The following is a 16,051-nucleotide window of genomic DNA, read 5'->3' on the forward strand; positions in this document are numbered from 1 at the left end:
TTATCTTCATCGTAAAAAAAAGAAGAGGAAACGATGAGAGGAAGAAGAAGCCGCAACCATGCACCCCTGCTTCCCATGCTTCCGGCCAGCCCACCCGCCGCCGCTGCTCTCCGGTCAGCGATCACTACCGCCGCTGCTTCTCGGTTGAGGGACCACCACTGCCGCCGTTGTTGCCCAGCAAGCAGCCACCACCGCCGCCACTGCCCCCACCCGGCCAACGACCTCTCCTCCTCGCTTCCCCATCTCGCTCGAGCGAGAAGGACCGCCGATGCCGTTTCCCAGCCAGCGGACCACCCCATCGTCGCTTCTACCATCGGCGACGCTTCCCTAGTCCGCCATCGTGGCAGCCCCCCCTTTGGTCACAACCGCCGGTTGCCACAGCCCCTTGTCGATCGTAGCCGTGGCCCTCGCTGCCTCCTTCTCCTTCTCCACTGCCGCCACTGCTTCCCGGTCGCTCGACCACCGTCACCGCTGCTCCTCGGCCACCATTCTTCCCCTCTCCAGCACTGCCGCCCCTGCTTCCCGGCAGCCCGCACCCCTGCTTCAGCCCGCCGCACCGCTGCTTCCCTTCTTCCCCACCACCGCTGCAAGGCAACTCCTCCACCACCGTCGTTGCTTCCTGGCCGCTCTACCACCGCTGCCGCTGCTCCCCGACCAGCGACCTTCGCCCCCTCGCTGCCCCATCTCGCTCGAGCGAGAAGGGCCATGACCGCTACTTCGCAACCAGCGGACCACCCCCTCGTCACTTCTACCGTCGGCGACGCTGCCCTAACTGCGCCACCATCGCTGCCCCCCCTTGGGTCGCAGCCGCAATCGCTCGACCATCCCTTCACGTGGCGATCAAAACAAGGCAACCACGACCATCGCAGCCATTTCCTCAACTGCACGTGATCCCTCGACGTCACCAGCGCCTCCTTCTACAGTGCGCCAGAGATAGAGCAACGCTGCCTTCCATCCGCGCCGTCACAGCCACCACAGCGGCACTACCCCCAGCCACACCACTATCGCTGCCTCCCAGCCCTCAATAGCAGCGATCCCTCCACACAGCGACTGTAACAAGCATCGTTGCCTCCCATCCGCACCGTCACAGCCACCACAGCGGCGAGCCCTTGGCGGCGCTGCCCCCAACCACACCATCGTCGCTGCCTTCCCTTGGGCCGCAACCGTCACTACAGGTTTCCATCACCGCAGCCTCAACCCGGTTGCTCGGTGATCACCCCCTTGGGTCACAGCAACTGCAGCCACACCGACGCAGTCGCCTTCCAGCCCTCGGTGCTCTCACCCCACGCAGCAACAAAAACAAGGCAGCAACTCTTCCTCCAACGCAGCGACCGCAACACTGCCCTCGGCGTCCACCTCCTCGACAACTTCGCATCGACAGTGTTGATACCCTTAACCGACATCAAAAACAGGAGTTAAGATTACAGATTTGCAATCTTACACAATAGCCACCGATAACTCAGTGAAAGCACAAATGGAAGCATTGAAAATCAGAATTGAGAATCGACAGCAAGAAACACTTAATGATTTCAAAAAGAGCCTATTGGAGAGCCTCAACAAATTTCAACAAAATGGGGGCTCAAGTTCTACGTTGCACAGATCTGAAAATACAAAAAAAGGACCCCAAGATTGTGACACAAACTACTCACACATGAAGGTAGAATTTCCGAGATGGGAAGATGGGAATCCGACTAGTTGGATCTCTAAGGCAGAAATTTTTTTTCGATTTCACAGAACCCCAAAAGAATCTAAGGTAGAAGTGGCCTCAATCCAGCTCGATGGAGATGCAATCCAGTGGTACGATTGGTATGAAACTTTCCACGAAGTTCCTTCGTGGGAGCAGTTCAAAAGAGGGCTTTTTGTTCGCTTTGGCATATCCAAATATGAGAATGTTGATTGTCAACTCGCCAAAATTCGTCAGACTTCTACAGTGCTGGAATATCATAGTAGGTTTGAAAGATTGTCAAATCAAGCTAGACATTGGTCGGACCGACAACTTCTGGGTACATTTATTGAAAGGCTTATTCCAGAGATCCGGTGTGAAGTTAAGGCTCGTCAACCCCGCACTATGATAGCTGCGATCTCATTTGCACATCTACATGAGAAAAAAATTAGCAAGGAAAGATCAGCAAGGGGTTTGTACTATGATGAAAAGTGGAGTATGGAGCACCGATGTAAACAAGGGTAACTTCTGATGATTGAACCAATTGGAGAGGAACCGAAAACTAAAAATGTGGACTCCGATCATGAAGGTATAAATTCTAATGAAGATGTTGGACCTACCATACATACAATACATGCATTAGCCAACTACTCTAACCCGCAAACTATGGAAGTTGGCGGAACTCTAAAACATCAGCCTGTTATAGTTTTGATTGATACTGGTAACACTAATAATTTTATGGACAGGAAAGTTGTAGCCCGATTAGCTTATCACATTGAAGGCTGTGGCAAATTCGAAGTAAAGATCGTTGATGGACGGATTTTAACTTGTGATAGTAAATGTTCAAAGATAATATTGATTATACAGGGCCAGGAGTTTCTTGCAACGATTACTACACTGAAAGATTGACTTGTTACTTACACTATCAAAAAGTGGAGACCATACTTACTTGATCAATAGATTGTGATGCGTTGCAGATAGCCTATGACTGAAGTGCTAAAAAAGAAGCTCCTCGAGTTTGATGCTGCTCAGCCTTGAGTACAAGGCTGATTTGAAGAGGGAGGAATTGTTATGACCCTTTTTCTAAGCTTTTGAATAATGTTTATTGAGTCAGTTTAGTTCAGTTGTTTATTGAGTCTGTTTAGTTCAGTTAGAGTCGGGTAGAAGTTTATTTAATATTTAATTATTATTATGAGTCCAAGTCCTGATGAACTCTAGGTGAAACTCTATAAATAGTGATGTAACCCTTTCTTTAAATCAATCAATTAATGAAATATTATTTCAGTTTGTTATGACAAACCCTAGGAGGCCGATCCCCTCGAAGCGATCAAGGAGGCCGATCCTCTCAAAGTGATCATCCCCTTTTCTTTCATTTCTCCCCTTTCTTCCACGATAAGACCTTAGGGTCTTATCACTAATGCCAACCTGAGACGGATCTAGGCCAAAATGAAGAATGAAAGGCATTAGAAAAATGAAGGGGATGAACACAAAGTAACTTTGTATTGATTAAGTAAAAACTGAAAGTCTGACTGATGACACCCAAAGTATATGTAGAAAAAGCAAGTTGATGGATGGAGAAGCAATGTGATACCTGAGGCAAATAACCCAAGAACTCTAATGTTATAAAGTTTCTTTCAGATTACCATGACCGACAATTTACTCCATGATGCTTATTAAAGTAGTGGTTAAATCCAAGAAACAATGAACCTGTTCAGGTGAACCCATTGCAATGATATCAAGAGCTTTAAGCCAGTCGGTGAGACCATGTGCAGTAGCAAATTGTCGAGCTGAAATGTGCCTTTCGTCGGAGTCAGCATAAACATCATTTTCCCTACCGATAAACAGTTCATTATCAAGAAAACAGATAAAAAGGAATAAATAACAAAGTCGTATCATACACATATGAGTGGTTCTTATCAGAATTCAAATCTCATTATTACATCTTCAAAGAATTATACATACCTTGTTGCCACAGGAACAGAGACAGAATGTAAGTAAACTTCTCCACTCTGTTCTGCTACATCTAGACTGCAAATCGACAAAGAAATTAAAACACATGTTAACATAGCAAAGTATGTGAAGAAAATTGCAAACAATATTACCGAAATAATAAAAGAATAGCAAACAAATTTCAGTACCAAACACCAAAAAAGGATGGCATTAATTGTGATCCTAAATAAATATTTCTACCAGATTTTTTGAAACAATGCACCATTTAAAATAGCATGAAAAAATACCAATGACGGAAGTTCAAATAAGTTGTATGCCAATCCAAAGAAGATTAGTTAAAATAAAACCCAGTGATGGAAGATCTACTTATCCTAAGTTCATGAAGTTACAAAAACTCAATAGGCAAACTGGGAAATCATGTTTTACTATTTTCTCACTAGTGTCAAAATCCCAAAATTAATATAAATTTACTGGTGAATGATGGATCAACTCAGCTGATTATAGTTTTATAATCAACTTTAGTCAATAAGCATTTAAAAAGTCAGATGATCATATCTAAAAAAATAAAAATGTGGAAAATGAATTTGCTACTATATTTTAGCTTCAATCTAGTAATATTTATCAAGAGTTTGACTTGTTAGCATAAAGAAAATGGTGAAACAATATGTGCCAATATATTAGGTTGCCATTATGTTAAGATTTTCTAAGATTAGTACAGCAAAATGCAATTCATCCAGAGAAAGTTGAAATTCAGACTGGTTATTTGATCAGCCTCCTTTCATTTTGAAAAGGAACTATAGCACCCTGTTTTATCCACGCTCTATTCAACTCTCTGGCTGACTTAAGATTCACTGGTGCTTGTTGGCAGGGCATACTATCAGACTTGAGACGAGGTGGGTAGGCACAGGCATCCACCTTTTGCTTATGTAGATTATCCTCTATACCTTTTTGAAGAAGGTTCACTTACTACTGCAGCCATGCTTGAGCTGCTTACAAACCCTACCATTTTGGTTCCTGCTCTCATTTTTAGGGGCTTGGCTGGCAATTTTGTTCCATAGAGAGCCTCCTGCGAGCCAAGCTTTTCTAGATCAAAAGCAGCAGGAGCACGAAAGATGAAGCATGCTTGCTCACCCAGAAAACCTGGAGGATGAAATTCCAATATGAACTGAACAAGACAGCCTAATCTACAAGAATCAAAAGGTAAGAGCTCCCATTTGTCCTGAAAAAAGTCTTCTTTCAGAAAAATGTAAGGGAGCGCCAGGAAGGAAAAACTACTAAAAGACTTGGAGACACGTCTATCTCCTCAGCTCCTTGCCATTCCATGTGGTTACATTTACATCACTTTTAAAGCGTCCAACAGAGAAAAAAGGCAAAGCTGGTTGGATTGCTTTAGGTCATAAAGGATGGTAAAGGCGCTACATCCCTCTGGTTTTTTACTACTGCCGACAGGACAAGAAGCAAAACCTATATGAATGTGTGTTCCATGGGTAGCATGGGCGTCAAGGGGGCAAGGGGAGGGACTTTTGTTAAAAACCGTATATATATTTTCATAGTAGATGAAGGACCACACACACACACACATGTATGTATATACCCAAGGAGAGTGGGAGGAGAGAGCGAGAGAGAGAGAGAGAGAGAGAAGAGGAAGACTGAAGGAAAGTGAGTAAAGGAGGGAGGGAGAGTCACCCATTCTCTCTCACTGAATGCCTCAAAGCAGCTCTGGCCTCTCCAGGCTTCCCTTCTTTTCTCTTGTCCATCTCCCTAGCCTAAACAATAACAAAACAAGACATGTTAAGAATAAGAAAAAGAGCAAAAGAAATGTAATGGTTAATAGGAAGCACCCATGACACTATAAATCTAGCTTACCACTATTCTAGACATTTCTACGACTCTCATGTCAAAAAGGCAAATGATGGAAAAGTATATACCGACCTTCCATTTAAATCTATCGTCTAGCATACTCCTTTGTGCATCAGATAGCTTTCCAACATATCTCCATACATCTTCCCCTGCTCAAGAAAGGAACAAATCATGTTAAACAAACATATCATCAGGCAATCAACTTGGTGATTTTCTTCTGTTACCATATATGGCCAAAGGGAATTAATTTATCAAAAATTAAGGTGCCCTCAGCCATGAAAGAACAATCCTAGAACCTGTTGAAAATTCAATGCACCAAAGACACATACCAATAATTTTATAAGCAGTAGCCATTGTATTAAGAGCAGCTTTTCTGATTTCACCATCTCGTTCTGATGTTAACCCAGCAACAAGTTGCAAACATTTTAATTGTCCACTAATCTGCAAAAAGAAATCAATAAGCATTTTGCAGATGAGCAATACTGGCAAAGTATGACGGTTAGAGTTGACCTCAGCTCCATAATGATCAATCAAGTATTCAATGAAATCAACACTTTCTATTCGAGTACGATTATTCTTTGATCGCAAGCCCTCCAAAACATAAGGAAGGAACTTTGAAGCTGAATAAATGTTAACAATTTGCTTCATCAATTCACGCATCTTTTCCCTGACTTTTTCAATGTTGTGACCAGACTGCATTGCAGAACAAGATCAAGTTATCGAACACATAAAGTAACATGCAGCAGCTATAGAATATGATTCAAATATATTAAGGACAGATGAATTTGTAAATATTAAATAATGAAGCAAAAGAAGAGAATTCTTAACATTATAAGTTCTCACAGTTATATGTTTGATCAAACCATAAGAGAAAAGAAACACAAAAAATGCAAATGAACCTTCTCCATTAGGCATGGAAGAAACATTGCGGCTTCTGCCTCAGTTAAAGTGTAACCCTCATCCTTTAGAATACCAAAAAGCTCAGGAAGGAATTCAAGCACCTGCATGTCATGTTTAAGCAGATAAAGTTAAAGTACTCCGAACTCTTAAACAATTGCAACATAGACACAAAACTTTTTACCTTCAACAAGCATGTTGTGTTGGACTCACACAACCGCAAAACAAACCACCTTAAGAGTATGTCAAGAAGTTCAATTATTTCTTTCCTATTTGACAGTAAAACCTACATGAACAAAAAGATGACGAGTTTTGTTGGTGAGAATAAAATCTATAAATGATACATGCACAACTTTATTGTTATTAAAAAGGAAAAAAGTAAATTGACCTTTTGCAATAATTCAAGCCCATCTACTTGCTTTTTAAAATCTGTGCTTAAAAGTCGCCTATGTAGGTCTTCTCTGAAATGCTTCACAAAATCATACTGCAGTAAAAAAAATCGATATCAAATGACAGGAATATTTGAATTTCTCAATAAATAAAACTATATCATTGCTAAAACATTTTTTTTTTGGCATTCCTAACCATCATAAACTGAGGCTTGTGAAAGCCTTGCACCGTCCTGGCCCATGTACTTGACCATGAACGGTGCCCCAAAAATGATGCCAGCTGCTTGGCCAATCACCAATGCAAGGCCCAGTTAAAGTTGTCTGGAGCATTATAGGATTTGCCTTATTTAAAACACATTCAAGCATAAGTAGCATCTTAGTCACAGTTGTGTACTTTGTTTTCATGTATGTGCTTTCTGCTTGGAATACTCTTTATTACTTCCAAAGCATTTAATCAAACAGCTTCATTAACTTGCTTATACTGACTACTTGAACCAGTGTAATGCAACAACACCGTCGATGTGGTTCATCTTCTATGTTGGATAGAAAAAGGCTAGTGTCATTTTTACACCAGGTTTGAACCTAACAGACCCACAAAATTTGAAAGAAAATAATAAAACACATAATGATCGTGGAGCCAAACTATCTTCTTCCAGTCCCATGTCTGCAGCATACATGTTTGTTTGCACAACTTTATCAAAATTCTTAAGTGGTATGGAACCTTCCACCTCAACTTTTACAAATCTACACAAATCCAGATGCCCCATATTCCAAATATAGTTGTAAAGTTTGTTTTGAGTTTGATTAAGACCCTTTCCACAATTCAGATGACCCATGTTTCAAATTGATTTGCAAAGTTCCTTTCGAGTCTGATTAAGACCTTGGCTGGTTAGCTAGAGCAAACTAGATAGAGTATTGATGTCAAATCATAATAAAAATGTGAACCAGTGTTCAGTTCAAGAAGATGACATATGAGAAAGAAAAACCTCTTTGATGACTAGAAAGGTTTAATGTAAGAGAGGGCCCATGATAATGAATTCTAACAATTCTATGTTCAATTGAAACAGTATCCTCTCACCCAGTGCATTACTTTCAGATTCAATTTTACAAGTCTCCTAAAATGAAGGGGAAAACCCACATAAAATGGGATTGACCTGTATACTAAGATGGAATCTCGGCAAACATCAATGCCCATCAGCACAACATGAATATTATGAGAAACATACAGACCACTAATCTACACTTAGGTATTGTATTGTTGGACTTCCATCAGTTATACTTTGAGGCCTTCACTGCGCGAAGCCACAAATTAAGGAAATTCTGGAAATTCTCAAGACGTTATGAACAGGGGCCCACAGGATATATGTTCCCAGTAGTACATTTTATAGCCAAATGTTAGTAAGCAGTTCTAACTTATTGACCACTTTGCATGAATAGATTCTTGCTGGTTCATATATGGGCAAAGATAAATTGGATGTGATAAAAACATCTCTCTGCTTCTATGCATTCAGGTTGGAGTATTGGACAGCAACTGTATTTTGCAACCATATTTCTTTAAATTGTAGACAGTTTAAAGATGGATGCAAGAGAAATACAGATCCAAAGTAAATTTTGATATGGATGTGTACTCATGAATTTACCAAACGACTAATAAAAGAATTAACTCAAACTTATCTATTCATTTGAGAGGAATAGGAAGACTTACAAGCAAGTAAAACAGAAAAGGATGAATGCTCAAATAAAAGGAAAAACAATTAAAATGAATATTCCAAAGTCCAAACAATCAATACAGATATTTTCAAAATCCTTTATATGTTGGGATGTTTAGACATCGAGATATTGACAGAACTAAATTGATATATGTATTGACATTTAATGTTGTCAACAAAATAGATGCACTGACATATATACCTAAATCCTACCTTGATTGTCATCCTGTCCAATTTCATACTCAGATAAACCATGTTATCTCAGGGACAAAGAGTACCACAAACTCATGGGAGTAGCATCTAGTGGTTCCCGATAGAGATTTATAGATATAACAATATGAGACAAACACAAGAAAACTTTAACTAAGGATTTAAATACTAGTAACCTATCAGATCAGCATCAGATACCAGTATTTAAATACCGTAACCTAGAATTTAACCAAGGATTTAACTGGTATTTCAATACAGGTAGCCTATGATTTAACTTGTATTCAACCAAGGGTTTAAATACTGGTAATCTAGTTTCAGTAAACTATCAGATCAGCATGGTACCAATTACCAGATAGTATACCAACCCATACCTCTAGGCATCATTGGATAAATAATAAAAAATAAAAAAATTATAAATGTACCATAAATTAATTGGTCTGGTACATTTGCATCAACACCAATAATTGGTCAGATCAATAAATACCAACACTAATATCAGTCTGACAGCTTTTAATAACCTTCACATTAAGATAAGATTTATTTTGAGATGCAAACCTCCATGTCCTGAATTTGCTCAACACGTGGCTCCTCAAACTTGAATCTACGAACAACATACCTCTCCCTATCTTCCTGCAAAGTACCCGACAGAAAAGATAAAATTCTGAAATCTCAGCAACATATCAGCATTATCCCTTCCATGGAAATACACCTTATTTGAGTCCTTGATGTTAAATAAAGCCTGTGACTGGACTGCAAGATCTTGAGCAGAAACAAAAGGTTCAAATTTTGAAGCCCTTGATGGAACACTTCTCTGCCAAAACAAAAATATTAAGATAAGCAGCATTCCATGTAAAATTATCTTATGACCAGGAAGAAGAACACACCATTGTTGTAGCCTTCATGCCATGTCTCAAGCCACGGTCGTTGCTGATATTGGATCCTGGTTTTCCATTCTTTATGGTGGATCTCGAAGCCAGACCACCAGAAACAGATCTTGTGGAATCTAAAATTTCTGAAGTAGGCAAACATAGGCAAAATTGGAATGCATTTAGCAAAGTCAAGAAAAGTAAATTTAAGACATGACACTAGCAATAAGATCTGAGTGTGGTGTATGGAAGTGTGGAGTATTAGAAAAGATAAGGAAAAAAAATGTTTTTATTCATGATCAACTGGGTATCACATCAACAGAGAGAATAAATTGAGAAAGAATTGTTCAAGAGACATAGAGATGTGGTACTTAGAAGAGATAAAATGGTTGTTGTTAGTGTTATGAGGAGAGGTAGGGAAAGACTAAAAAACTTTAATAAAGACTACAAATAAAGATTTAAATACTCTTAACAAGACATATAGTCTTTTACAAATCCTAATGGCGAAAAGGTAGCAAAATATCCGTGTAACCAACCCCAAATTTATGGTTTGGTTGTTATTCTTGTACACTTGAAATAGGATATACCTTCAGTCAGCCCAGAAGGCTTTAACCTCTCAAGTACAAGAGCCAGCCCAGGTCCCTTGAGTTCCTTCATGCATTTGATAGCCTACTCAGTTATAAACACACAAAAAAAGTTATGTCAGCAATCCATGCCATCATGGCGTGGAAGAGAAAAGGTAAGGTTAAAAGCAGTTGATGCAAAGTTCACATACTGCCTCTTGTCCACAAACCCTCAAAACTTCACCCAAACAACATTCAGCAGCCTTTCGAACCTCTGCTGATTTATCCTAAACAAAGCAAATATATATTATTTATGATACATCTTTCTCAAAGAAAGTGTAACTGGTCATCTGTAAGTTGACTCACAGTCAAAGCAGTAGCAGTTGGCTTTAAGAGGTGTGAAGCATCAGATAAATCATTGGCCTTTGATAAATGCCTTGTTAGCCAATCAAAAAGATCTTTTCGCCCCTCTGCACCAAGTTTAGATTCAGCCAATGCAACTGTGATGTAAGGAACCTAGAAAAAAATGCAGCAGACAAACATGTTAGTGAGAAATAGTGGAGAAATTAAGTAAAAAATCATATGGACTCAAAAGTACCATCTTATCAAGATGAACAGCAAGACACCATGAGTCTAAAGTATTTAGAGTGCATTCTCTCATGTGCTTCTTGTTATCACCAAGGCATTTCAGTACGTCTGATAGAATTCCCTTTATAAAAAAAGAAAGTGATCACATCAACAAGGCATAAATGTACCTTGATTGAAGAACAAAAAGTTGAGAGTCAACGCTACCTTACTACATTTCTCAACAGGAGGACCCATTGCAGATGCAAGACCACCAAGGGTAGCCAATGTTGCCATTATCAAGTTTTTATTGCTATCATATAGACGGCCTTTAAGAGCACCAAACAACTCCACTGGTAATTGAAGGGTCACAATAGACATTGAGATCAAAATGAATTTGAAAATTTTAGTAAATTAATTGTAATCATATGGACAGAAATATACCAGTTCCAGCAGGCTGGATACGTTTATGTGCTTCTTCCACAATTTTGTTAACAGATTCGATGGACTCCAAACGAACCTATAGACCAGTGAAACAATATTCAGGCTGCATAACAATAATGATGACTGTAATAAAAGATTAACTAAGATCTATGAAACTCATACTTTCCACTCAGGACTTCCTATATCTTTCAAAAGATTGGGTGTCATCTTTGCACTAATATCTTCACGTGGCAGCCCATCAGACCCAGAAGCAGAAATAGATGACCCAGAATCTAAGGCTTTTATTGTTTTCTTAGGAGCTGCAGCAGAACCCTGTCAATTAACATAATAAGTACCAGCAGTAGTGATTCAAAGAGATCCAAGGATATGGTCATCTTCTGCCCTTTATTTTGTACCTCATATGGGTTTTTGTCATACTCAGCATCTAGTGCACTTAGAAGAGCAGGCTTGACATCAGTCATAAAGCCTTTAATATCTGCAAGGAAGCAAAAACTAAAATACTGTTAAAGTCCTGACCAACAAAAAACTGACAAATCGAAGACAAGTTACCTGGACCAACAAATTTATGTAAGACTCCAATAAGTTTAATTGTTACATTCCTTGTTGCAGCTGTACTGGACTGCAGCCCAATGTCTTTGCAAAAATCAATTAAATCCTGCAATCCCAGAATTGATTTTAAAGATATAAAGACGAGTTTTCTGGAAACCACTGATGAGATAACAAAAACATAATAGCACCTTCAACTTTATATGCAAAACTCCAAAATCTTCAACTGCGGAGACCATCCATAAAATACCCTCACTAAGAACCTTTGGATTCTTGTGATCTTTCATGATTTTGAAGAGCTTAAATGTCATAGAAACAGCATGTGAGTGTTTAAGTCTAACAAGGAAAAAACAAAGTTAATTCAAAAACTACAGCAATCTACTTACTCTATCGAAAACAAATCCTGGACCAACTGCCTCGGAAAAAGTAGTAAGGCATTTCATTGCTTGGGAACGTGTTTTAATGTCTGCAACCCTTTCACTAATGCCTGTCAACATGATGCATCTCTCAAAAATTGCCAAATCAGTAATCATAAAATATTAGGCATAAATATAAGACGAAATACCAAACCACTTATCGAAAGTCACATGACGGTCGAAAAGAAAATATTTAGTTATCTATTCTTTTGTCAGCTGTGTTATCCATTCTCATTCCAAATATGAATATGCTTCAAAACTAAACAAAAAATGATGACTTGGACTAGAACTAGGGTAGGTAATGGGCCTGCAAACCAGCCCAGGAACATTGAGTTGGGGCACATTCATGTCAGGGCAAGGCCAAGCCTGATGAGCTTCCGAACCTCAAATAGACCAACTCAAATGAGCTTTTTGACTCCATGTTATGGAAAATCAAGAAAATGTTAAACGCTTATTGCATACCTAGAAGACACAGCACCACAAATCGTTTTGGAAATCTTTTCACAGTGCTAACTATGTATGTGATAACCTCAATGACCTGTTGTTGAACCTGTTGCACAAAAACTATATTGCATAATATACATGAAGGATCATAAGTTGGTGGCTAGCCTTCTGAGATTCGTGTATAATTTACCTGCACATTTTTCTCACTCCATCCAGGAACAGCACATAGAAAACGAATTAAAATCTCAGCAGACTGATCAAGATCCTGGATATTCTCAATCTCCTGCTTCAGTAAGCCAATAGCTGCCAAAAGCATGGCTTGTTCAGTATTCAGTTGATCGTGCATGGAACGCATACGATGCTCTAATGTCAGCCCAAACTTGGAGCCCAAAATAAAATCCTTGTGCACATTTTAACTTTAAGACATTGATATTCTATCATACGAATTGATAAAAGAATCATAAATAAGATACAAAATGCATAGAAGGTTAATCCTCTTATATGAAAGCAAAATACCTGCATAGATAAGACAAGCAAACAACACATAAGGCAGATCAGAAAACAACATTTATATAAATGGTATAGCAAAATGTCACCTAATCTTAAAAAGCAAAGATTGAAAATTAGAAAAAGCAAGAATTGACCAATATAAACACTATTCTGTTTTTTGTTTTACAAAGCAAAGACATGTATGATGACTATGACAATTTTAAGCAATAAAGAACAATTGAAGCAGAAAGGTACTATAAAAAAATGGTAAACTAAAATTTCATGCAAATACATCGAAAACTTCAGGAACTGCATATGAAAGTGGAGAAGTGTGGGCCCAAAATGGGCATGTAATTGTTGTATGCCATGCCAAGTGACAAGAATATACCTAGGATAGAGTCCACGGAACATCATACCTACAGGCCACAGCGAGAATATTACAGGCATGTTGAGTATGAGATTATATTAAGCAGCAACTGCAATCAAGGTACACTGTTGCCACAGGAATTATGTGGTTTTAAGAACGTTTAAACAGATAATTCTGCAGATTTAATAATTCAATAGAGAATTAGAACAGAACAAGCTAGCATACATATGCTCATTGTTTGAAACAAGATCATCCTCTAGTTGTATGACAAATAATATGATAGACAATTCCTTTGCTACAACATATGAAATTATGCATATGGCACAGAACATCACAAGAAACTTCTCCAACTGTTCAAGGGAATTAACATAACTGAAGGGAATCTTAATTACAACATTAGCAAAATGTAAAATGCAGGTATTGAAAAAGACTACAAGATACCATGAAATTTAAAGTGAAAATACATAAATACAGAGTATCGCTTCATGTCAACTAATTCTATGGGGAAAAAGGAACAAAACAGTAGGCAAGTGATAGTGATAAAAGAACCTTCAAGGCGTTCCTTCCAAACACCACTTTTTAGTTGAGAAATAGTCTCAGCCTTTACGAGAGAACCCAATTTCCCTTCAATTTCCTCCAAACTCATTTCCCCTGGCTGTTATAGATCAAGTAAATGAAAAGATAAGTCAACACTATCACATAACAGGCCAACAAAAATCCCATCCAAACAGATGACATTGTAAAAAATAGATGTTTTTAAAAACAAAAAAATTGTGCATTATTTTTTCTTTTGGTACTGCATTCTTTCCAGAAAAGGATGTTTTCAATTTTAAAATCAAATTATTCAGTTTCACAATGACAAATTACCTCAACATCTTCAGTCTCAACTGATCCAAAAGTCTTTGATTGCCCAACCCCATCAGCCTTTTTCACACTAGTCTTTATTGCGGCACTTTTTTTGTTAGCCAACTGATTAAACAAAATTATTCAGTCAAATACTTCTAGTAGTTTAATACTCCATTAGTTTCATCATAACTCACTGCTGCTTGGGCAGGCTTCTTTCCACTAAGCATGCTTGCAGCAGATCTCTTCACAAATGAGCTATCAGCACCCTATTAAATGCAACGGCTAGGAACATAATTACATGTTTACATTACATATTAATGAATGAGTTATTGCATACATTCATGGTACAAAAGAGATGCAAAGTAAAAAAGGAAGCTTGGCTATTACAGCTGAAAACAGAATTGCACATCATCGGTTAAGAAAGGAAAATGGTTTTATAGTTCAATATTATTCAATATGTGAAGCAAAGAATTTTTTCTTCGAGTGCACAACAAAAGATGTTACTAAACAGGTGAATCACCAACATATAATACAGCCTCCTATCTGGTTCAAGCAATTACCCATTAAAAAGGCATTTAATACCACTGCAATTGATCATATTTCAGTTTGTGTACTCTGGAAGAATAAAAATTGATCAAAGAAAAAATGAAAAAGAAATGACTCCATGGACAAATATATAATAAACCACAGGAGTATTGAAGAAATCTGCCTTGGTGAAAGTATTAATGAAGAAGAGCATAAAGTACAAAGCTAAAGAGAAGTCAAGGTTTGCAGAATTAACTATCTGATTAAGAAAATATTTAAATAGAATAGAATATCCATATGCAAAAGAAAATCAAAAGAAAGAAATGAAAGATAAGCAAACAAATAAGATGCATCTTGCACAAGAAAATATTTATATAGAACAGAATATCGATATGCAAAGAAAATGAACGGAAAGAAATGAAGATAAGCAAACAAATAAGACACATCTCACAAGAACAGCCAACAGTGAGCGGCTTAGCTAATTCTTCTCTGATGAAGTAGCTGAGTTGTTCACATGCATGGTTATGTTATAGCTATAAGAAAAGCTGAGGCAAGAGACTCCCACTTCCAATGCTTTCACTACAAAACCTAAACAAATAACTGGATAAGTTGGTCCTCACATGAATGTGACCAGGGCGTGAGCAATACAAGGAGAGAGAGTTCAACTAGGATCAGCAATATCAAAATCTTTCCTTGGGCATAACAAGGGATGAGACTCATTAAGGCTCAATGTTTAAAGCCTCACTTCAAATTGACAGTCATAATCATTGATGAGTTGCCACTCAGGCTGGTTTTTTGGAAAAGGATTACTGCCTAAAAAGCATACCTCCATAATCTTTAGTTTTATCTGCGTCAGACATCAGCCACAATGATAACTATGTGGCACAAGAGATCATACTAGTTTTATTCATAAAATATATTTAAGTTTAGCACTTTAAGAAAGCCAAATGATGGGGAACTTTATCTTTCGCTGTAAACAAAGAAGAAAGTGAACAAATGAGTTGAGACATATCAGTTCATCGCCCTCATTTAATCTTTTGTGTCGTTCTTTCATTGTTGGAACTTTTGTTGTGTTCCTTATATTTTTACCACCAATACCCTTTCTGCAAAGGAACCAATTCTTTTTGGTTACTTAGATACTAATGAATGACAATTACCTCTTAGGTCTAGATTTTTAAAATTATTTTACATGAGTAACTTATAGTTTTGTTGCATGCCTTGCTCAAACAAGGAGTACATCTTAGCACAAGTCTGGTGCCTAGCTCCCTGTGACCTTGATGCCTCAATACACCTTAGATTTTCA

At 38.4% G+C, this 16,051-nt stretch overlaps 1 protein-coding gene across 1 annotated transcript in view; it reads right to left on the reverse strand.

Annotated features, from left to right (window-relative positions):
• Positions 1–16,051, reverse strand: part of LOC103971536 (protein MOR1) — a 35,123-nt gene that overhangs the window by 5,245 nt on the left and 13,827 nt on the right. The window contains exons 16-43 of the mRNA XM_018820783.2: positions 14,418–14,489; positions 14,245–14,346; positions 13,927–14,032; positions 12,712–12,824; positions 12,540–12,627; positions 12,048–12,148; positions 11,853–11,960; positions 11,665–11,770; positions 11,511–11,590; positions 11,278–11,427; positions 11,116–11,191; positions 10,900–11,024; positions 10,706–10,816; positions 10,474–10,623; positions 10,320–10,394; positions 10,132–10,213; positions 9,563–9,690; positions 9,388–9,489; positions 9,234–9,308; positions 6,759–6,854; positions 6,555–6,656; positions 6,373–6,474; positions 5,984–6,166; positions 5,803–5,914; positions 5,546–5,622; positions 5,300–5,379; positions 3,626–3,691; positions 3,371–3,494 (exon numbers count right to left, since the gene is read on the reverse strand). Coding sequence (XP_018676328.2) covers positions 3,371–3,494; positions 3,626–3,691; positions 5,300–5,379; positions 5,546–5,622; positions 5,803–5,914; positions 5,984–6,166; positions 6,373–6,474; positions 6,555–6,656; positions 6,759–6,854; positions 9,234–9,308; positions 9,388–9,489; positions 9,563–9,690; positions 10,132–10,213; positions 10,320–10,394; positions 10,474–10,623; positions 10,706–10,816; positions 10,900–11,024; positions 11,116–11,191; positions 11,278–11,427; positions 11,511–11,590; positions 11,665–11,770; positions 11,853–11,960; positions 12,048–12,148; positions 12,540–12,627; positions 12,712–12,824; positions 13,927–14,032; positions 14,245–14,346; positions 14,418–14,489 — 2,892 coding nt within the window. The remainder of the gene's footprint in view (positions 1–3,370; positions 3,495–3,625; positions 3,692–5,299; positions 5,380–5,545; positions 5,623–5,802; positions 5,915–5,983; positions 6,167–6,372; positions 6,475–6,554; positions 6,657–6,758; positions 6,855–9,233; positions 9,309–9,387; positions 9,490–9,562; positions 9,691–10,131; positions 10,214–10,319; positions 10,395–10,473; positions 10,624–10,705; positions 10,817–10,899; positions 11,025–11,115; positions 11,192–11,277; positions 11,428–11,510; positions 11,591–11,664; positions 11,771–11,852; positions 11,961–12,047; positions 12,149–12,539; positions 12,628–12,711; positions 12,825–13,926; positions 14,033–14,244; positions 14,347–14,417; positions 14,490–16,051) is intronic.

The sequence above is a fragment of the Musa acuminata genome, chromosome BXJ2-11, assembly GCF_036884655.1.
Source record: "Musa acuminata AAA Group cultivar baxijiao chromosome BXJ2-11, Cavendish_Baxijiao_AAA, whole genome shotgun sequence".
Lineage (NCBI taxonomy): Eukaryota > Viridiplantae > Streptophyta > Magnoliopsida > Zingiberales > Musaceae > Musa > Musa acuminata.